The sequence below is a fragment of the Electrophorus electricus genome, chromosome 21 (assembly GCF_013358815.1).
Source record: "Electrophorus electricus isolate fEleEle1 chromosome 21, fEleEle1.pri, whole genome shotgun sequence".
NCBI classification, from domain to species: Eukaryota; Metazoa; Chordata; class Actinopteri; order Gymnotiformes; family Gymnotidae; genus Electrophorus; species Electrophorus electricus.
In genome coordinates this window covers 7171336-7193835 of record NC_049555.1, presented here as the reverse complement: position 1 = coordinate 7193835, position 22500 = coordinate 7171336, and the positions used below count along the sequence as shown (strand labels likewise).

At 45.9% G+C, this 22500-nt stretch overlaps 4 protein-coding genes across 12 annotated transcripts in view; 3 read left to right on the top strand and 1 right to left on the bottom strand.

The window, feature by feature from the left end:
- The window catches only part of cbfa2t3 (CBFA2/RUNX1 partner transcriptional co-repressor 3), a 51452-nt gene extending 41688 nt beyond the window's left edge, over positions 1–9764 (top strand). For 6 of the 8 annotated variants that reach the window (XM_035520985.1, XM_027007376.2, XM_035520987.1 and 3 more), the window contains exons 10-12: positions 443–496; positions 2578–2768; positions 4089–9764. In XM_035520985.1, coding sequence (XP_035376878.1) covers positions 443–496; positions 2578–2768; positions 4089–4454 — 611 coding nt within the window. In that variant the 3' untranslated portion in view covers positions 4455–9764. The remainder of the gene's footprint in view (positions 1–442; positions 497–2577; positions 2769–4088) is intronic. The other 2 variants (XM_035520986.1, XM_035520984.1) reach the window with 1 other exon arrangement.
- A 976-nt stretch (positions 9765–10740) lies between these two features.
- pabpn1l (PABPN1 like, cytoplasmic) lies at positions 10741–13250 on the top strand. 2 transcript variants are annotated; one of them, XM_027007362.2, is made up of 6 exons: positions 10741–10814; positions 11027–11135; positions 11486–11553; positions 11769–11875; positions 11966–12053; positions 12583–13250. In XM_027007362.2, exons 2-6 carry the CDS (start codon positions 11060–11062, stop codon positions 12760–12762), a joined length of 519 nt encoding a protein of 172 aa, XP_026863163.1. In that variant the 5' UTR covers positions 10741–10814; positions 11027–11059; the 3' UTR covers positions 12763–13250. The 2 variants fall into 2 exon arrangements, with proteins under 2 accessions (XP_026863163.1, XP_026863165.1); XM_027007364.2 differs by having other exon boundaries at positions 10955–11135.
- A 295-nt stretch (positions 13251–13545) lies between these two features.
- On the bottom strand, positions 13546–16004 carry trappc2l (trafficking protein particle complex 2-like). Its single transcript, XM_027007365.2, has 5 exons — positions 15676–16004; positions 14218–14390; positions 13988–14075; positions 13787–13866; positions 13546–13696 (listed from the first exon to the last, which is right to left on the bottom strand). Exons 1-5 carry the CDS (start codon positions 15706–15708, stop codon positions 13651–13653), a joined length of 420 nt encoding a protein of 139 aa, XP_026863166.1. The 5' UTR covers positions 15709–16004; the 3' UTR covers positions 13546–13650.
- The window catches only part of galns (galactosamine (N-acetyl)-6-sulfatase), an 18162-nt gene continuing 10818 nt past the window's right edge, over positions 15157–22500 (top strand). Inside the window, exons 1-10 of the mRNA XM_027007353.2 lie at positions 15157–15377; positions 15943–16116; positions 16311–16434; positions 17416–17490; positions 17613–17715; positions 17813–17956; positions 18874–18940; positions 19157–19284; positions 20826–20965; positions 21089–21192. Coding sequence (XP_026863154.1) covers positions 16000–16116; positions 16311–16434; positions 17416–17490; positions 17613–17715; positions 17813–17956; positions 18874–18940; positions 19157–19284; positions 20826–20965; positions 21089–21192 — 1002 coding nt within the window. The 5' untranslated portion in view covers positions 15157–15377; positions 15943–15999. The remainder of the gene's footprint in view (positions 15378–15942; positions 16117–16310; positions 16435–17415; positions 17491–17612; positions 17716–17812; positions 17957–18873; positions 18941–19156; positions 19285–20825; positions 20966–21088; positions 21193–22500) is intronic.

The window sequence follows — 22500 nt, the reverse complement described above, 5'->3', positions numbered from 1 at the left end:
AAGACAGAGGGGTGGAAAGAGGAAGTGAGAGTGTAAGAGGGCTGGGTGGAGTAATGGAGAGGAAGGGAGAGTGAGTGGATGGGTGGGGGGGGTTTAGAAAGTCTCAGGACAGCTACACCTCGCCATGCTGTGGGGGCTCCTGGAAAATGGTGGCGAGAGGGGATTAGCCAGCATGACGTCACTGCATTCCATCGCTAGCAGCATTAGCCAATTAGGGTGATCCCTTCCTTTTACGTGTGCCAGGGCGCAGGTGAGTGCAGCGTGCCCCGACGGCCGGGGTTGGAGGGGCGAGTGTTACCGGCGTGGAGGCGCCGCTGAGGCTCGGTGTGCACGTCCAGCTGATGGAGCGGGTGGAGCGGGTCTCTGCTGCTGCCTGCACGGCCGCGTGCTGCATTTGTGCTGCATCCAAAGCCCTTTTAATTGCAGTTGTGTTTTCATGCAGGTGCCCCCAGTATCCAGCTCTCTCCATCTCTAAAACAGCTCCACAGCAAACAGGGTGAGTACAAACACCCAGATCCTGCCTGCGTACTGCCGGGCTGCGCGCACACACGTGTGTGTGTTTGTGTGTGTATACTTTTGCTGAAGTGTGTCTATGTGGATGTATGCTTTATCTGCACATGTTGTGTATGTGTGTGTGTGTGTGTGTGTATGTGTGTGTGTGTGTGTGTGTGTGTGTGTGTGTGACAGACAGAAGAACACAAAGCAAACCCAGAGATCTGCCATAGTCCCCAAACTAAGCAGTTGCATTCATTTCCAATTTCCCTGTATGTTCCGTGTAATAGGAGAACACTCTCTCTCCCTCTGCCAGAGCGGTGGTGACCCAGCCGCTTTGAACAGGCAGTTCTGAGGGGAGATAGAGAGGGAAAACCCCCCTGAAACCTGCCAGATCCCTGTGGGATTCAAATGTTAATATCATGTTTTCCATTACCTTCTAATTGCGCCAACATCGGCTGCTAAGTCTGCTTGATAAAAATTAATTAAATTTGCAAACTAATCTTAGCGGTGCATGCGCTGAGTCCGATAATTGAGAGTCCCGAGGTTTGTGTGAATACAGAGGGGGGAAAAACCGTGGAGAAAAAAATGTAAGAAATGAAGGATGAAGGGGGAGACAGGGTAAAAAAAATGTAGGTGTGTGTCTATGTGTGCGCATGTGTGTGGGAGTCAGCAGTGAGTTTGGGGTGGAGGTGCACACACACACACACACACACACACACGCACGCGTGGGTACACACACTCAGACACACACACACCCACCCACCCACAGCAAAAGCCTGAGGGAGGGCTCTGGATTGGGGTCGGGAGCTGGGAGCTGGGAGCAGGGGGCGGGGGGTTGGTGTGTGACAGATATTTATGAGCACGGTGCTTCCCACCAACTGACTACAGTTATAGATGTGATAGCACAGATACGGTTGGGCTCAGTCACATAGAAAATCAGAAAATCTGGTCTGCATGTCTATATAGATGAATATGAATGTCTATGTGCATTAGAGGAATATACTTTAGTGTGTGTGCGTGTGTGTGTGTGTGTGAGTGTGTGAGTGTACATAAATACCCACCTATTTCATTATGTAGCACATACTCATGACACATTTTATAAGCCAACAGTTACTCAACTCTTTCACTACCATCCAGTGTGGTGCAGCTTCCACGTGAGGTAATTTCTCTAGGAGCTAAAATAAGTATGCGTGTGTGCGCGCATGTGTGTGCGCATGTACGTGCGTGTGTGTGTGTTTTAACGAGGACCTGGTGTAGACCAGGAGAGCAATTAGTCCAGCCATGATGCAGCATTGATGTACTGAGACTTAATGAACATGTCCTGAGATTCTATTTTAGACTGTTCAGACACACCTGCCTGTCCTAAAAACATGTGCATGTACACACACACACACACACACACACACACACACACACACACACACACACACATACACATGCACGCGAACAATGTTCACTCACACACAGTGACATTTGTGGAACAAAGGACGATGGAGCTCATCCTCTGGTCCTGTGTCTCATCAGAGTTATGCCTCTCCACTGTGGGAGCCTTTAAAACTCACTCCCCGTAACCTCACTCTCAGTAAACTCACTCTCCGTAAACTCACTCCCTGTAAACTCACTCTCAGCCCCCATACATTCACTTGTCAGAGAGAGAAAAATACCAAGTCACTGAGTATCAGGATAAAAGGCAAGTTTGTGAGCAAACTTTGAAGACTTCTGCTGTTGCCAGCATAGGAAACACTTGTAACAAGACTCATTTCGGATGAATTATTAGATTAAATTTTTTTTTCTGACAAAATGCTTTAAAACTTGGATGATGTACATCTGTCTGAAGCAGTAAAACAAACAGAGCTTAGAGCTCCTCAGGAAGGCATGATGGACAGTATAGGAGAAAGCAGACAAGCTAATCTTCCTCCTCTACCTCCCTCCCTCTCTCTATCCTTCCTCCTACATCCCTCCCTCTCGATCTTTCCCTCTAACGCCCTGCTTCTCTCTCTTCCTCTACCCCCTCTCCCCCTCTGTCCCCTCCTCTCTCTCTCTCTCTCTCTCTCTCTCTCTCTCTCTCTCTCTCTCCCTCAGAGGAAGCGGTGAACGAGGTGAAGAGGCAGGCTATGTCCGAGCTGCAGAAGGCCGTGTCGGAGGCTGAGCGCAAGGCTCATGAGATGATCTCCGCCGAGCGCTCAAAAATGGAGAGGGCGCTCGCTGAGGCCAAGAGGCAGGCCTCTGAAGATGCGCTGTCCGTCATCAACCAGCAGGAGGACTCCAGCGAGGTGAGTCTCTCTCTCTCATGCGCACACACACACACACACACACACACACACAATCAGAATAGGCCCCTCTGGTCTGTGTCACTATCACGTAGCCACCTGCCACCCGAGCGGCGTCCGCTTCACACCACCCTCAGAATAGCACGCACACTGTCACACACTTCCCCTCTTCACGTGACACACACTCACACCCCCACCGCTCACTGCTGCAGCCAGGGGCAAACTGCAGCCAAAGTCCACAGTCAGAGATTTAGCTGTTTTGTTTAAATTAAACCATGCGATGCACACCTGTACATTATAGACCATTAAACCTTTATATGGCTCATTTTCATACTCTAAAGTAGACAAAGCCATTTTGAGTCCTTTTCTCATCATAGACAGTTTGTGAACAGTATGTTGAGCTGGGTACTGGTGTGCCTAGGGTCTGTACCAGTTGGCTCCTGCGTTCTGAGCGGGACCGCCACCTCAGCGCTGTGACTTGTCTGTGGGTTTGAACCTGGAGGGCAGCTCATGCCATCAGGGGCAGTGTGGCCAACTTTCTGTGTTCCTGCTTGGTCAGGCGGGTCGGTGCCGCAGGGGAACCCGTGACAGTGTTGGGGAAACACAGATGGGAGGAACCTTGCTATCGGTTTTACTGTTTTGTTGTTGGTTTTAATCGGACGTGTTACTGCGATAAGATATGTGCATCTTAACATCCTCTGCCATGTCCACAGAGATGTCATTACTGTATGAGTGACACACCTCTAACACACTCTGTCCTGTGCCTGTAGAGCTGTCATTACTGTCTGAGTGCCACACCGCTAACACACTCTGTCCTGTGCCTGTCCTGTTACTGTATGAGTGACACACCTCTGACACACACTCTCTCCTCTGTCTGTAGAGCTGTCATTACTGTCTGAGTGCCACACCGCTAACACACTCTGCCCTGTGCCTGTCCTGTTACTGTATGAGTGACACACCTCTGACACACACTCTCTCCTCTGTCTGTAGAGCTGTCATTACTGTCTGAGTGCCACACCGCTAACACACTCTGCCCTGTGCCTGTCCTGTTACTGTATGAGTGACACACCTCTGACACACACTCTCTCCTCTGTCTGTAGAGCTGTCATTACTGTCTGAGTGCCACACCGCTAACACACTCTGCCCTGTGCCTGTCCTGTTACTGTATGAGTGACACACCTCTGACACACACTCTCTCCTCTGTCTGTAGAGCTGTCATTACTGTCTGAGTGCACACTGCTAACACACTCTGTCCTGTGCCTGTAGAGCTGTAATTACTGTATCAGTGCCACACTGCTAACACACTCCTCTGTGTGGTTTCAGAGCTGCTGGAACTGTGGCCGCAAGGCGAGCGAGACGTGCAGTGGCTGCAACACGGCGCGCTACTGTGGCTCCTTCTGCCAGCACAAGGACTGGGAGAAGCATCACCACGTGTGCGGCCAGGGCCTGCAGGGGCTGCCCGGGGGCGGGTCCGTCCCGCTGGGCACGCCCTCCTCCACCTCCAGCGCCTCGTCCGCCTCATCCAGCGCACCCCCCACGCACTCGGAAGGCACTCCCCCGGGACCCCACTCCCTGGCTGGGCCCGCCAGCAGCGGGGGCAGCCCGAAGGACGCGGGCTCCAGCTCCAGCGGCGCCTCGCGCTCCACCACCCCAGCCACGCCCGCACTGCTGGACTCCTCCTCCCGCTGACCGCTGACCCCTCAGCCAGGCCCAGGCCACGCCCACCCACTGCTGCTGCTTTTGCTGCATCCTCCACCCAAAACGAACTGAGAAACCTCCGCGCCCACACACACCCCCCCACCCCCCCATGAGCTCTGCACGGACAGACCCTCTGCTCACTACTTCTCAGCTACCTGAAGCTCTCGTTTTGTCAACTCTGCAACCTCCAAAATGAAAAAAAGAGAAACAATTAATTCATAAACAAAACAAACGTCCAACACAGAAAGGGTTTGTTTTACCAAAGGCCACCGAGACACCCGAGAACACTGATACATGATAACCGCCTCACACTCCTGTCTTATTACAAATATGGCACTGACCTAAGAGTGACCTTTAACTTTAGGTTCTGCTTTAGTAACGTGTGGCCTCGGCGGTTTAAGCCCTGTAAATACTTTCAACCCATTGTGCATGGAGGCAGCCCATACCCAAGATACTCCCACCTCCACAGGGACTGATGGGATTTTCTGGAATCATGAGGAGTTAAGACTCCTCCTGACAGTTGCTTCTGACCCCCTTCTCTGTTTTGGGTTTGTAGTGAAGGGCAGATCCCACACCCCCACCCCTCAAAGCCCATGCCTGGGTTGCAGTGCTCCGTTTCACAGTTCTTCACACGACAAAAGATTTCTTTCACTGGTTTGTTTTTTGGCTTTAACTACGAATACTCCAAAAATCCAAAAGAAATAGTGATGATGCTAATAATAATGATGATAATAAAGACCTGATAACTACCTTGCTAGCGAGCCAAGAAAAACCTACACCGGACTCACCTCTCTGTTCTGACGTGAACCCAAATGAATTTTAAGAAAGAAAGAAAAAAAACGTACATGATCCAAACCTTTTTGATACACTGCCAAAGTTACTAAGAGACACTCGTCTTGTAACCAAACGCAAACAACTTCACCTCTTCAACCCTGAGTCTGGTTTCTGTGGAGAGCCAGCGAGGCAAGGGGGGGGGGGTACTCTCCCTCCCCTCATTGTGGTCCGCCACCGCCTTCTCAAATACCGACAAACATCGGCTCCAACCCCAACCATCGCCACGGAGTCCGAAAAAAAACAAAAAAAACGCGGCTTGCGCTGGATCCGTGTCTGACGATAAACAGATCGGCGAGAGAAGGCATGGAAGAGTGAGCCGTACGAGACAGTGACAAGTACGAAAAATTAGAAACAGAAAACACGCTTGGCCTCAAAAGAAAAGATGAATGGCATGGGAACTGCCAAAAAAATACAAAACTCAAAAGAACTAAGAGACCGTCTGGGAAAGGACGGCACAATAAGGATGCGCCTTTTCTCTGAAGCAATTTTACGTTTTTCTAAAACTCTCTGAATGCTGACATATTTTACATTGAGTTGTACGTTTTCATTCTCCCTCGTTCTCCAAAGCATGACGACCAGACTGATGCGGTGTAGACTTGGTCCTCTTCTGTCTTCTTTCTCCTCCCCTTTGCCCCCATACGCTTTATTGCTGTTTTCCTCTTCCTGCTGCGAACACTCTCCCACCCCCTGACAGAGCCTCCGAGCAGATATCTAAGAAGGGATCAAACGTGTAGATATATTCCTTTCTGTTTCTCAATGTCTCTGTCTCTAATGTCTGCCTCTGCAGCTCTTGTGTGTACTCAGAAAAAAGGGGGCCTTTTTTTTTTTTCTGTTGTCGTCTTTTTAGTTTGGGCGGAACATTGACGCGGGACATAAAAAAGACGCTCCAAGCGGAGACAGGTTGTGCTGTACCTATTGTTCAGTTTGTTGTATCAATATTGATGAAAAGAAGATCCTCATGTAGAGTATTTTATATCGCTCGCGTTTTACGACAGTGAAAGGACGGAGGTGCAATATGAGAAGAGAATTCAGCTACTGAATGGAACCTCAGAAACCACCCTTAGGGTACCTTATAATATAAATATACATATAAATATATTTAAAATAACAACAGTAACTTAATGTGAATGTATATAGTATTTAAAAAGAGGTCCAAAAATGTGTTTGCCAAATAACAGAAACCTTTAAAGTATAATGTCTAGAATTTGATTTCACTCATTTCTTTACTTTCCCAATCAAAGCAATTGTAATTACTCATTTAGACCCATGCATTTCCCCAACACCCCCACCCCCTGTATTTTACTCTGTATAGTGTGTAATCTATAGATGTAGGTAAACAGGCAGAGGGGAATGGGAAAGTTAGTGGTTTTCTCACCACTGCACGTATAGATTACTGCTAGATGCCTCTGCCGATTGGTGTAGCGAAATGTCTCCACACTCTCCCCCGTACACAGAGAGAACTGATGCAAGTCCGAGTGTGCGTCCGCGCACACAGCCTCCTTGTTAGGCTGGAACGGTGTGGCAGTGGCCCTTTTCCAGCCAAGGAGGGGGATTTATGTCCCACTGCTCTCGGATCTGTCTGGTTTGGACAGAAGCAGCCTTCTCCAGAAACCTGGCCCGGCTCCCTCAGCAGGCTGGAACTGAACTCTTATTACCATCCTCTGTGCTCACATGCCACCACTGTGGTCCAACCACAACACACACACACACACACATACACACACACACACACACACACACACACACACACACGCACACTCTCAGAAAACCAAACCTCTATAAATGGTCCAAGAGCCCGACACCAGAATCAAGCTTACCCTATGATTTTTCTCTCTATACTACAGTACAAAGCTAGTTAGTCCGAGTGTTTTAGTTTTCTCTGGCCCTGTCTATAATGTGCAGATGCAGTAGCTGCTCCTTCCCTGCAGAGGTGGTGGGACCCCTTGTGGCATAACCTGGTCTGTGTACATGCAGGATGGAGTGTGCACTGCATGCGGGTTTAACTACACGCCGCTGAAATTCCATGCCGTGTTGTTCTTGAGGGTGCCCCGCACGCCCAGCGCCCTTGAGAGTGAGTGGCGAGTCAGTCCATCAGCTTCCCTGGAGTTGCGCAGCCTTTCGGGATTTTAGGGTCATTGGAACAAGGCGAAAAGCACTCCAGCCTCCTGGAGTCGAGGCTTCCGGTCTGTTAATTTCGAACTAGGCGAAACATTATGTGTGCTCTTGTCCACATACCGTTCCTCTGACATGGACCAAACTTGAAAGTTTATTATTTATTGTATTGCTGTCCTATTTAGCGCTTTTAATCCTAATTGACTTCTCCTTTCATTTCTCCCAGTGCATATTTGAATGACCTATCTTCATAATCTCAATTAATATGACGTTTTTGCCCATCTTTTCATTTTTACGACGCAGTTCTCGAGCAGAGACTCTTTAACTACGGCCATGCATGTGTTTCTCTCTCTCTCTCTCGCCATGGATGGTCCGGTTTGCATGGGAGTCCCTTCTCCTGGCCCCTTAGCTACCTCCTGTCTGAGAGAAAGTCTTGTGAGCTTGGGAGGCAGTGCTGCTAGCAGGCATGCAAAGCCCCACACCGTAACCCGCATGGCCTTCAGAAGAGCAATTTACATTCCGCCTGGGTGTATTCGGCTTGTTGGGGGTTTTGTTGTTGTTTGTGTTTTTAAAGTAAAAATTCATCTTCAGGCATATGATTCATATATTCTCACCGAAGGTGTTTGGAGAATTTAAAAGTCAGCATGTGTTGAGCTTAAGACCGAGGACAGCCGTGCTTTACTTTACGAGGAGTAATATATCACTTCAGTCTTTGTCCAAACGTTCAGTGTAGCTAAACATTTCCCGTAGTTTTCCAAAACAGCCAAAAGCACAGACCAAAGCATCTCAGCACGCTGGGGGATCCCGCAGCGAGCAGTGTGGGAATTTTGGACATCGTGTGAACTACAATCGGAGGGAGCTTGGCTGTCCCACCGTGCCCGTGAACCAAAGCGGAGGGGATAACCACACGGTCAAAGCACAAGGCAGCACCAAGCATGCAAGCTAGACAAGAGACTTGTAGCTTGTGAAAAAAGAGAGTGCTTGTGTCTGTGAACCCAAAGCATCAGATAACTCTGTGAAGGTGTCTACAGTTGGCCTCAGATGTGAGAGTTATTATTGTGCGAGCAAATGAGTGCGTGACGAGAGAAATGGAGAGGATGAGGATGCGGCGTGAGTGTGTGCTTGAGAGATAGAGGCTTTCTCTCCGTGATCTTTCTGTACAAACTACTTGAATCTCCAGAGCTTTAATACAACAGTGTGAGGATACAACTCATGGCAGAGAACAAGCATGCACTTCTCATTTTCTTCCTCTGCGCTATTTTGCATGCCTGCTTAGCTCGTCACGTTCGTACACAGACGGCCGTGCGTGATGTCACTGGCACCTTAGTGTGTCTCCAACCAAAGCTGAACCAAAAAAAAAAAGAGCGAGAAAGGAGAGAACGCTCACGGAGTATTTCACTGCCCATTGTATATAACTTCACCGTCTTAGGCACGGGCGGGGTCTGGGGGTGGGCTGCACTGTTCGCGTGTGCAGATTTATTGGGGTGAGGGGACAGGTTGGGAGACATCCAGACCACATGACACTGCGGGAGAAGGAGAGAGAGAAACGACATCCCTGCCAATGCCGAGGACGCACTAACGCAAACCTGAAATTATTAGGAGCTGCGGGACTGACTGGTCATCACTCAGACAAAATTCAAATGATGCTACATTTAGCTGAGCATTAGATGTATTTATTACAATGAAATATTTCTATCAGATCCTGCGTATGACGAGGGTTTTGTTTTCCCTGTTGTTTTTCATTCACTTGAGTTCTGGCATCCATGGTGGGGGGGGGGGGGTATAGGTGTAATGGTTTACACCACATGCATGCAGGCATAAGCCTTTCTGACTCTGTACAGGGACCCCTCGCCGGTGGACAGCCACAGTCCACTCGGCTGTGCTCTAAGAACCTCACACTAACCGGAGTAAGAACGCTACTGCTGGCAAGGCTGGAGTAGGCGCTCAATCTCCCCAGTGCTCAAGAAGGTAGAGAGATTTTTGTAAAGATACCCGAAGACGAAGGCTTGGTTTGATGCTTTTAGGGAACCTTATTTACTGTATTGTGCAATACATTGTTACAGAAAAGACATTGTTTCTGTCGGAAAAAGGTTGGTGTGATGAAGAATTTTTCTGTTCCTCTTTAAAGGTCCTGTTATCAGTCTCTAGATGAAGTGAACTGTGCCAGGAGAATTCTGATTTCTGAATTCTGATTTCTGATTTCTTTCTTGCATGCTCTCCTTCCTCTTTCACGACCCTCCCTCTTCCTTACTGTGCGCTTCGTTGGATATGTGACGCTGTAAACATTCTAAATCAGGTTATTGTCTGTGTTGAGATATGTATCTGTGTAATTAAAAAAGACAGCGAAATATTAAATGATGTTTGTGGCGTGTCATTTTTTGGGGACAGCTTCTTTTCAGGGACATTCAGACATAGTAGTTCAGACTAGGGAAGTTGTCATTTGCATGTGTTTTAAAAGAATGAGAAGATTGGCATGAGAGGAAGAGGAAAAGCCTGTTTGGTTTTTGGTGTCCTCTCACAGAATCACTTTAATTGTTAAGTAGTTGTTCTGAGTGTATTACCAAAAAAAAGGTCCTTGTGATCAACTAAAGAAACCTCTAATCCACTACATTATCTCATTTGGATCTGTGACTTAATGTATACATAAGATCCTCAAACAGTTGTGAGAAGAAAAAAAAACAACCCTAATGCTGATAAAGTGAGTTTGGATTTATGTAGCAAGGTAATACTTAGTGAGGCAATTTGACTCCAGAAATTGACAACCCAACGCCATTTCTGTACATCCCATGAAAGATTATATTTTAGTTTTAGAGAATCTAGGACCATTCACGTGACTTGCAGGTGACAGCTGATTAAAGACGCCCCACTTCCCCTTGACTGACAGGTAGACTCACTTTCTTGGTCAGACGTAAAGAAAGGAGTTTAGTAGTTGCATGTGTTCAGAGACGAGTGTCTGCACTAACTTCCAGCCAGTCCGTCCATCTTAAACTAATTTACGATTTTGCGGCATATGTAGTACAGGACTAAGTAAAAAGCCTGTAGCCTACAATCTTAGACGTCACAGAAATCATCGACATTTGACTAAACCAACGTGGGAGGCTATAGGTGGCATGTAGTTTTGTCTCTTTGTTCACTGACATGGCGGAACAAATCTATACTATTAAGGGAGTTCTGAATTCTGAGAATCAGTTTACTGAGGACCCGGTGAGTTCTAGTTTACTCGTTTTTATTGTGTATAAGCAGATGTCTTTACGGCGAAGCTGTGTGGAATGGCTTCTTTTATCCTTAAAGTTTTATTATACGTAACGGCTATAAATAAGTCAATTCATCGCCACAATGCACAGCTACCTTTACGTTCCTCGGCTCGTCCGGAGTTGTTAATATAGTTGCACCCACCTTGGTCAGGTAAACTCAAACGTACTAACAGCTTTTAATCAATAAGGCCTTCTAACATACTGGGTCTTATTGATTAAAAGCTGTTGGTCCAGTCTCGTTCGTACTCTGTTGCTTTGACCGTAATTACATCTGTTTTTCGGTTTGCTTAGCTAGGTTATCCTGAAAGGCACACCGTTTAAATCACATTCTAAACAAGTCGGGCTAACGCTTTGCGTTGGCAGGAGCTGGAGGCGATCAAAGCCCGCGTGATAGAGATGGAGCAGGAGGCAGAGAAGCTGAGGGAGGTGCAGTACGAGCCCGAGAGCCGCCTTCTCTACAGCCCGCAAGCAGGTGAGTCCGCGCAGGTGGCCCGCAGGTGGCCCGCACCTGGGCCCGCCCGCACCTGAGGCCACACGCCTCATCGCTGCCCAAAGACCCGCACCGCAGTAGGGCTCCTGCCGTCTGCGACTCGCTCAAAGATCATGACAGTTGTACATCTTTTTCAGTGGTTTATTTATTTATTTATTTATATTTTTTTACTGTTTCGAGGACACGCATAGGATTTTATGGTAAAGCCAACTAGCAGGATCTGGTTGTCTGCTCTGTTCTGGGTATCATCTGCAATCGCTGGCTGGTGAAAGCTAGCTACAGATCCGATGACTTCAGTGGGTTGTTTGCATGTGACGACCTTGTGTTCCCAGGGATCTTCTACAGCATGACCCATGAGGAGAGAATAGATGCAGACAACAGATCGGTCTACGTGGGGAATGTAAGGCCTTTTGTTTTGCTAAGGATTGCTTTCTTTTCACTCTGGTGTAAACATTTCTAAGTGGGTTGATGTGACTCACGCTGGATTTTTGTAGTGCATCACAGTGTCTTGATTTGAACCATATGATTTAAAAAAGTACTCCCAGCCCCATTTATTCCAGCATCTCTTTTCCACTGATGAGCTAAACACTGCGAGCTCTGTTCTGAACCGAACAGGTGGATTATGGGACCACTGCAGACGAGCTGGAGATCCACTTTAACGGCTGCGGTCACGTCAACAGGGTCACCATTCTGTGTGATAAATTCACTGGCCATCCAAAAGGGTGAGGGCAGGATTGTGCTTCTGTGCTCACATTTGTAGTAGCCATTTGCAGTTAATTTATGAATCTGCATTCCTGCACTCTTTTCCTTAGGTTTGCTTACATCGAGTTCTCTGATAGAGAGTCAGTGAGAACGGCCATGGCCTTAGATGAGACCTTGTTTAGGGGGCGTGTCATAAAGGTGAGAGATGAGCAATTGCCTTACTTCTTGTTATAATCTACATTATTGAATTTGATATATAATAAAATATCCCTGTGTGGTGTTGAGCACTTTTGTATCATTAACGTTTTTGATGATCTGGGTTATAACTGGTAAAATTGAAGAACTCCCTTCCTAAACTTTGTACAGAATATTTTCCATTTATGGTTAACAGGTAATAGTACGCACGTGGAGAGGTCTTTGAGAAATGCTGAAACTCCTAGTTTAATGCTTGTCTCAAGATAAACAAAAAGGGATCAAATTTCTAGTGTTGTTCATTATCTCATCACAAAATGGAACACATCACTGGATGTACAGTGAACAGCATATAATCCTACCCAACAATATCCAGCAAAATGAGTCAGACCTGACATGGTGTACCTGTAGAAGCCAAGCTCATAGGTCACAGGACTGTCACTGCATCTAAAGTATTCTGATCAAATATACTGGGCTCATGTTTATTGGAGGACCTCTCTGTTTCTAGGTTAAGTTTGTCTGGTCTTGACTGCAGGTAATGCCTAAAAGAACCAACATGCCCGGCATCAGTACCACAGACAGAGGGTTCCTGCGGGGAGGGCGCTTCAGGGGCCGAGGGTTCCGTGGATCCAGGTTTAACAACGGCTTCCAGGGCAGGTTCCGTGGCTTCAGCAGGTCAGAGCTGTGTCGTTTCAACGCCGACAACCCATACTGAACACGCAGATGGCCACACTTGCTTGCTTCTCCAGTGTACATTCACAACCTGACCTCAGCTTGACTCACTGATCCGCTCTAATACAAATCACTGGGTGACGTGTGCACACAAGCCACTTTAGCCCATGAAACAATTATGCTGGGTAATTAGGTTATGATTTGTTGGATTGGAACTAATTAGAATTTACAGAGTCAGTGAAATCAATGTAAAATTGGGGGTCAAAGATTATGCTAAATGTAGAAAATGTTTACAAATGCCTACTGTTCATCTCTGTAATATTGACTTTGTTTTAGGGGAAGTGGAAGAACTCAGCCTTGGTATGTTCCTTATTGACAGAAAGAAGAAAATTTTGTTTTGTTTTTTTTCCTCCTTGTTTATGGTCTCCTAAGCACTTGTGGGTGCTAACTGGTGTTCCCACAGTCCTGCCTTTAATGGAACTCTGATGCACATCAATTTTCATGGTAAAATTTTAAGTACATATTTTGGGTATAGATCCTCGTATTTTGTCAGATTTCAAGCCTGAGGATTGAACTAGAAATCAGATCAGAAATAAGACTTGATTTACACTAACAAACTGGTTCCATTTTATTTGTATTTTTATAACTGTTCCTTCTTTAAAACTGACTAGTGGGTTGGAGGCTAGAGTGCCTTTTTGAATTTCAGTATTTTGTTTGTTTGTCTAAATTTGTATATTATTTTCATTGTTTAAATCACTTGATGATTAAACTTGATGGACAGAAAAATAAATCCTTTGCTTTTGCTTGTATTGCATATGTCGACGTATTTTCTGTTAACTGCAAACATTTATTTGACAATATACAAACATATACACCAGGACACAAATGCAAAAATAATGTTACTGTATGTACAAAACAGGAAGGAAGCGTTTTAGGAAGACTGAACCATCATAGCTGACACAATGCTGTCAAAAGACCTGAAAGCAGAGAAGAAAATGTGCTTAAAAATATGTGTAAACTCTCAGCTAAAGATCCATAACACATGAATATACACCAGCAGTTCTTACTTTGACTGAATTGTATCACCAGGGTTGTAGAAGGGATTACACATTACATCTGTAAATGAACTGTGCAATTTTCTGAACATCTGTGGAGACAGAATAGCCTTTAGTGTACCACTTTCCCCACTGTATGCAGCACTGGTGTCATCATTCGGAACTACTCTGCATTATGTCCAAAATATTGGCCAGAAATGAGAAGGAACTTACACTTCGTATCTCATTGTCTCTCAGTGACGTGTTAGATGAGTCTACAACAATCACAAACTTTACTTTAGAGTTTGTCACATAGCCATATCTGATTTCAGTTAAGGCCATTTACACTTGCTATGTTTTTATTATCAATGTTTAGCTCCAACATATTGCACATTTTATGCATTTGCAATCCAGTAATCTAGAAGTTGTAGTTGTTACAGAGGGGCATTTAATGCCAAGGATACACTTTGTAGTCCTCTGTTGGGTAGAGTAGACCCAGATAGAGCTCTCTCTGGTCTGGCAAGGCTTTCCCCACTGCAGATACCTTTTCTTCCACTACATCCAGGGAAGTGTGCACTGTATAGTGGAACTTGAGCTCATTCTGCGTTGGAACACTCCGGATGTACAGAGGGTAATTCTAAGAGAAGCAGGCAATACACGATTATACAAAATTGGGTTTACAGTTACATTAATGCCCATCCTCATATTCTTAATGATAAGGAATATGTTTAAAAAAAAGACAAAAATAAACAAACACCATGGTTCACTCAAAAAATGAGAATTTACCATACCTTCATAACCCTATTATTAATGAACATGCAATACACACAAATTTGTCTTTTAATAGACCATCCTCTAGATTAATCAACATTTGGTAGGCATCCTTTAGATTAATCAACAGTCTGTCAACATCTTAAAATCCAACTGAACAACACGCAAATCTGCAGTAATGACTGACATTGACAACAGAGCTGTTAAAGTTTCATCGATAAATAAGGTCAACGTCCCAGTTGCTCTTGTTGAGAATGGTCTGTCAGCCAATTTACATTCAAAAGTCTATGAGCTTTCGTACAAGGCAAGCGTTTCTAATAAAATAGCAGTTGGCTCCTTTTATTCATATTATATATATATATATATATATATATATATATATATATATATATATATATATATATACACATATATATAGCTAGGTACTTATTTCACTCAAAATAAAATGAATACAATTAACTAGCTAGCTAGCTATCATTTTTTCATTATCTTTCGCCCGTAGCTCCACATAGCTATGTTCAACTGTATAGTACGTACATACTGTAGGAGGAAGGTTAGCTAGCTAATGCTACATATATAGCTACCTAATAAAGACACAGCTTTACAGCTCTACAGCTCGCTAGATAGTTATATAGCCAGCTACCTACTAAACACACACAGACTACAGCTAGACAGATATTATATAGCCAGCTACCTACTAAAGCCATAAAGACTATAACTCTAGGTATCTAGATCGTAATGATCATATACTGCTGGAACCCTAGCTAGCCAGTTTGATTGACTGGCTGAAGACCAGTGTAACGTTGCAGCAAAACAAAACAACTCGTCTGACGCTAACACCAACGATTAAAAGGTATTTTCGCAAAGCAATGTACTCTGCTTGTTTCACATAACGGTAAAAAAAAGTATATATATATATATATATATATATATATGAAGACTTTCACGTCAGTAGCACCACAGCTACTAGCTAACCGCTAACCAGCTAGCTAGCGTCACGGAGTAGCAGCACAAGCTAACGTTAAATAACCACCAGTGATAAACTCAAAGTAGGTGTGTTGTTTCAGAATGACGCGTTTACATTTGCGGCTTTCTACAACACTTCTAAGTTCCGTTGTCAACGTTGTTTTTCACACATATGTCCCGCTTACCTCTTTGGCTATAACGGCCACGCACACCGCCATGTTGAGATGTCGACGGCCACGCGCTGTCACGTGACATGTCACGCGCTGGTTAAACTCCGGCGAGTCGTCGTCGTTTCGTTTTGCGAAGGCTGAGGTTCGCCTTCTGGTTGGGTATCTTTACTAACTAGCCAGTGCACTGAAAATGTGCCACCAGTAAACCGTGCAATGGTTTTACACATGCGGACTAATAATTAAAATAAAGTAGCCTACAAACCTTTTAATCTTGATCCATAGGACTCGCCGCACTTCCCTAAAGTTGGGTATGTGATCTCTCCAGCGCTGGAACTTGAAATGGGGAACTGGCGAAGTGGATCTGCAGCTCTGCTTTTCTGGGCTCTGTTCGCCCTTCGGACTGTCGAGCCTCAGAATGTTTCTGCTCCGAATATAATCATAATGATCATGGATGATGTAAGTCTTTTAAAACTGTCTAGCATAATACTGGACGAATGCATTACAGTTCCTCAATTGCCCGTGGTTGACAGCTGATGGAAATCCAACTGTTCAGTTTCTTTAGTTGTTGCCACTGGTCTAGTGTTTTGTTTTGGAATCCCGTTTCCTGTTTGGGTTTACATACATGTCTCCAATTTGCTGTTGTATTTTAGATGGGATGGGGTGATCTGGGGGTATTTGGTCAACCATCCAAGGAAACCCCAAACCTGGATATGATGGCATCTCAGGGGATGCTGTTCCCAGATTTCTACACGGCAAACCCTCTCTGCTCTCCTTGTATGTGTGTTCTCAAGTTGCCTTTTGCATTTCTGTTTCAGGACTCGTACAGACCTGCAGTCAATAAAATTGTCTTAGTCTGCTTAACAATATTCAAGATTTATTCTACATTCATGTGGTGTTAAAGTGGATTGCACTTCTACTAGGACAACAGACTTAGGATGGTTCACTGTAAAGCAGGCATTCTCATTATTACTTCTGGATAATAGAGGCTGTTGAAAGTACCTTAGAAGAATAATACATCTTATAAATATTTCTTCTCTTTGGTCAGCATAACATGCACTCCTACATGAGAACTCCAGGCACTGAGAAACAGGAAGAAATGGCTCATTATGCTAATGTAGTTATTGCTCACACTACTGAAATATGCAAATGGAATGTAATCATATCATTTTGCAATTTGAATGTACGTGCTATGCATAAACTACACCGTTATCATTTTTACAGTTTGAATTAATGTTTAATCTTGTACTCCTTAATCGATTGTTAATCTCAAAATAGTTAATCTGTGAGATGAGGCTGCCGGAAGGAAGTCTTATGCCGTGTACCTGGTGTTCTCTGTTAGTGCCGTGGAGACTGTATTAGACAATCTGCTCTAATTAGAATTTTAATCACATGGTAGATAGTGGGCTTTCTCATCAGGGCCAGCTCCTCAGTCTCCAATTTCTTCTTTTTTTCCTACCCTGCCTTTTTCTCAAAAGCTCAAATGCAGGCTGATTTTGTAAATTTAACCCAACTCAGAACTGCTCTTGAGAATCGAATTTTTTCCCCCCTTTGATTAGATATTCAAACTTTATTTCGCAAGGACATGCAAGTCTCAGTGGTAATATATTTCCTTCATGCTCGAAATGGTTTTTTTTTTGTTGTTGTTTTTTTTTGCCGATTGGTAGCATATTTCATACCTTTGCCTCATTTTCTGAATGTTATGATTTTGTAAGGCTTAAAAGCCTCTAACGTGTCTCTCATTCCTGTATTCTCCAGCCAGAGCTGCACTGCTCACTGGTAGACTTCCAATTCGGAATGGATTCTACACCACCAATGCGCATGCCAGGAATGGTATGATCTAACATCACTTCCAGTCTTCTTTAGCAGACCATCACCTGTATCCCATTTAATCTGCTTCCAGTTTTCCTCTACCTCTCTCATGTGTAACGAATGAGTTTTTTTCCCCCACATAGCCTACACACCTCAAGAGATAGTGGGAGGTATTTCAAAGGAGGAAATCCTGTTGCCTGAGATCTTGAAGAAACGGGGGTATGTCAGCAAGATCGTTGGCAAGTGGTGAGACCCTCTTACTGCTGTGTTCTGGTCTACAGAGGAAAGGTGTAATGGCAGCTCTGATGACGCTAACAGCTTCTAACATCTGCCTACCACACAGGCACCTGGGCCACCGAGAGCAGTACCTACCTCTGGAGCGTGGCTTTGATCAGTGGTTCGGCTCTCCCAATTGCCACTTTGGACCCTACAACACTAGCTACAGGCCCAACATCCCTGTGTATAACAACTCTGAGATGATAGGAAGGCATGTACACTTCTAAAGGCTGTGGGAACATCTAATAATATTTACAGGAGACAATAACCTAATAGAATCTTCACTAAACTGGCTGCCTGCTGAATAAATTCATTGTGTTTTTGTTTTTTTTCTCTAGTGCAACTACTTCAACTGTTTATTTTTTTCTCAATTTTCCAGCTGCATTTTGGTCACTCATTTTCTGCTGTCTGCTTTCTCCAAACAGCCATATGTGCATTTTGGGTCATTGACTCCAGCAAGTGTGCCACTTTGTGCTTAACAGAGAGTTTAATGAGCGTGGCATACCTGAGCTTGGCCAGACATGTGCACACACACACACACGCACTCACCACAAACATACAGAGACAAACACACAGAGGCACACACACACAGAGACACACGCGCACAAATGTGCACACACACACACGCACTCACCACAAACATACAGAGACACACACACACACAGAGACACACACACACACACACAAACACACAGAGACGCACACACACACACACACACACGCACAAATGTGCGCACACACACACATACACACTCACACACACACACACACACACACACACACACAGAGACACACACCCACACTCTTACACACCCTAGAGACGGCAGGTAGCGTTGACGGTGTGTCAGGACACCTGGAGCAGCCTGAGCATAAGTGCTGTAGAGCCAGCAGCATGCCTGTGCTCAGTCTCCTAGCAGAGCGTGAGCTCTTCAGAGGCTCCTGTCGTGTGCCTCACCAAACCCACTTCTTAATCACTCTTTGGAACTATGCGCTCTTCGGCGGGCTGCTGTTCACAAACAAACAGACAAACAAAAAAAAAACCCTTACACAGGCGTGCAGGACTTATTGTATTTTTAGTTGGTGTCTTTCACTGAAGCATAATCTTTGACATACCTGTATGTTTGGCAGGTATTATGAGGAGTTTGAAATTGATGAAAGAACAGGGGAATCAAACCTCACACAGATCTATTTGCAGGTGAGTTTCACAGCTTCCCACATGTCTGGCAGTATATATAATCAATTTCTAGTTGGTCACCTTCTGCTGACTCTTTTGGGCTCTTACCTTGTGATTGACTGCCCATTGCTGGCTGTTTTAAAGGCTCTCTTCTGATTGGTTGCCTGCCTCCTTTTGGGAGTGTACTCCACTGCATCCCTTATAGCAGCTCTGATCTCCCTTCACATCTGATTCCAGGAAGGTTTGGACTTCATCTTCCAGCAGACCCTGGCCCGCCAGCCATTCTTTCTCTACTGGGCGCCGGACGCCACACACGCACCAGTCTACGCTTCCAAGCACTTCCTGGGTAAAAGCCAGCGTGGGCGGTAAGCTCCGATCCATCCTCACTCGTGGGGGTGGAGGTGCCAAAGGCCTTAGACAGCATTTGCTGAGAATGGCCTGCTTTTGACTTCAAGCCTAAGGCCCCACAGATGTGCAAAGATTTCTCCTGTTCTAGCACTCCCGATGCAGCTGAGCAGCATCTTGTTAAATAGCTGAAGATGGAGATAAGTGCTATAGCAGGGAAAACATGCAGAGCAATGGGGCTCTACCACAGAAATATACCATAAAATATAACACAGAAATATACCACACAGTAAAGCAGTGCTCCTCAACCCATGGGGCCCATCAGACTGTATTTGTTTTTCCTCTGTTTCACCTCCTAATATGTCTGGACCAAGCCATTAAGAACACAGTCTGCCAGCTACTGCTGGATCAGAGACAAATGAAAGCCGTGTCATGGGCCCTGAGGCCTGGGTTGAGAAACAGCAATGTAGGGTGCATGAATGTTCTTCTGAAATTACCTTCATCTCCATACTACATATCCATCAGCTATTAATCTATACTCCATATCCATCACTTATTACTGTGCACTCCATTTCCAGCATCTACTACTCTATACTACATTATCATATTACTCTATACTACATATCCATCACAAACCCATATCCTCTATATCCTTTTAGCCTACACTACATATCCATCACATATCACACGCCATTATATATCACAGCAGTCCCCGTGCGGTCCTGTTTATTAGGGCCTAGAGGAAATGCTCACCTCAGGACACCCCTGGAAGAAGAGAGATAAATTTGATCGCAGGCGTAACTGCTGGGGGGGGAGGGGGGGCTCTCTGTCGCTCCCCCAGGCCAAAGATTTGGGACTCGGTGAGATGAGCAGGGCCGCAGCGGCAGGGCGCACGTTAGTACCATCACGGTGCAGTCGTAAAGCTGATCCGCGCCCCGTCACTTCTCGTGTGTGTGTCAGGACCCTGCCTGAATCATGCACATGCAGGTTCGTGCCTAATGAAATCAAATGCGCTTGAGGAACCCAGGAAGTAACTCCTAATTATAATTTTTATGCAAATTGTTGTTTAATTAAATGTGGAATTTATTTTATGTTTTTTTGTTTTGGCTGAGCTGAGGGGAAGAGATGTGTGTTGCTGCCGTCGTCTGGGATCGTTTCGTATTCCTCACTGGGGCTCGGCGTGCTCAGACCTCTCACTAAGCTGGCATTCCTTCTGAATGCCAAATGAGGTTGGTGTTGACAGAGGGGTAGTCGAGGACTGAGAGGTATTTGCCTCACCTCGACTCGAGGCACAGTGGCCAGCTCATATCTCTCTGCTCCGGTTACCTCCGGTTACCTCCATTTGTCTGGTGTTGCCCTTGATATTTTCTCTTCTTTTAACTGTTTTTGCATGCGTGTATGTGTACACGTACACACACACACACACACACACACACACACACACACACACAAGTACATATCAGTAGACTCATCCAGGGGTATGTTGAAATTGTTAATGGTTAAAAAGATTGTTTAGCTGCACTATGTGTGTGTGTTTGCGTGTGTGTGCTGTGTCCTGTAGGTATGGAGATGCTGTGATGGAGCTGGACTACAGTGTGGGGCAAATTTTGGCATGGCTGGTCACTCTGGGCATAGATAAGAACACATTTGTTTTCTTCACCTCCGACAATGGTGCTGCATTAATGTCTGGACCAAAGCAAAGTGAGGACCTATTTAAACTAAACACTACCTAGATCATCTGATCTTACTACTCGCCTCTTTGTCTTAAATTCATCAGATTGGTTGTTGACTGCGTGTGTGTTTGTTACCTCTGCGTTCTCCAAGGTGGCAGCAACGGCCCTTTCCTCTGCGGGAAAGAGACGACCTTCGAGGGAGGGATGAGGGAGCCCGCTATCGCCTGGTGGCCTGGACACATCCCTGCAGGCACGGTGCGGATCACAGCACACGTCGGGGCCTACCTGGCCCCCGGGGGACGGTAGGATTGTGACCGGTGTCCAGTAAAGGGTCAGGTAGCGCAGGTGCGGAGGGACCCAGAGCAACGTTAGAGTGGATTTCTCTGCAGTGCTGACTCAGTCTCTCTCACCCTGGGGAAGTCGTACAGTGCAGGTGTTTTTGTTTTGTTTCTCCCCCGATCCACTTCATCCGACGAGTTTCAAGGCCTCAGGTAGCTGCTTCAGGCCTGATGCGGGTAAGAGGCTGGTTTGGATGTGCTGCGGGTTCAGATATTGCACCACGCCCTGCCGTCTGTGGAGTTTCGGGTAGTGTACAAGACTGCAGTAACTATATCGTAAAACCTGAAAGCCAGTGGTAAAGACAGAGAGTGGGCTCAGGGGTTAATTTGGCCCTGATATTATACACATACATAGATAGTACAGCAGGTATTACATTCAACGCTCCCCTCAGTAGTTCAGTTAAGTAGCCAACTAAATTTCCCTTAGTTGGAAAAAACATACAGTCTGTGTCCTGGCTGAGAGAGAGATATAGTAAAGAGGTTCAGCACAGGAGTTCAGCACAGTTGGTGAACGCGTTTGGCAAAGTCTTTAATCCCTTCCTCATCCTCTTAATTGTTTTGACTGTTGAGTCCGTGTTAATGGCCTCATCAGGTATTATAATTCAGTTCTGCCTCTCAAAAGGCTCGCTGAGGAATACTCACGCTCCACTCTACCTTTCTGACTTTCCAAACCACAGGCATTTTTCCATCTGCTTGTGTGTGTGTGTGTGTTTCTCAGTCCAACTTTTGAGCTACTCCATGCTCCCCATCGCCCCACCATGCCGGGGCTGAGAGGAAACTCCTCCCCCCTCCTGATCCGCTAAAGCGGTGCGTTCTGCAAATGACTTTTAATTGTATTAGGGGCAGCTGTGACACGGGGCGGCGGCGCGGGGGGGATTTCTGGAAGAGCGGCGAAGCAGGGAGCCGGTGGCGGGCCGCGCTAAGCCCTGCCCCCAGCTGCTATCTGAGGGGTGTGCAGGGCTCTGATAGCAGGGCGCACGAGCCAGGCAGAGGAGGATTGGCAGAGTCTTAAGCAGCTAATCTGTTTGTGTGTTTGCTGAGGTTGGATTGAGCTGTAATGAGGGCTTCTGTATCTGAATATGCCAGGCGCGTAGGATAAAGGACAGGCCTGGGGGGAGGGGGAGGGTGGGTGGGGTTGGGGTGTGTGTGTGTGTGTGTGTGTGTGTGTAAAGCTAGCTCTGGAGGGAGAAGCTAGTGGTGGCTGGATTTGTTCTCTTGCCTCTGG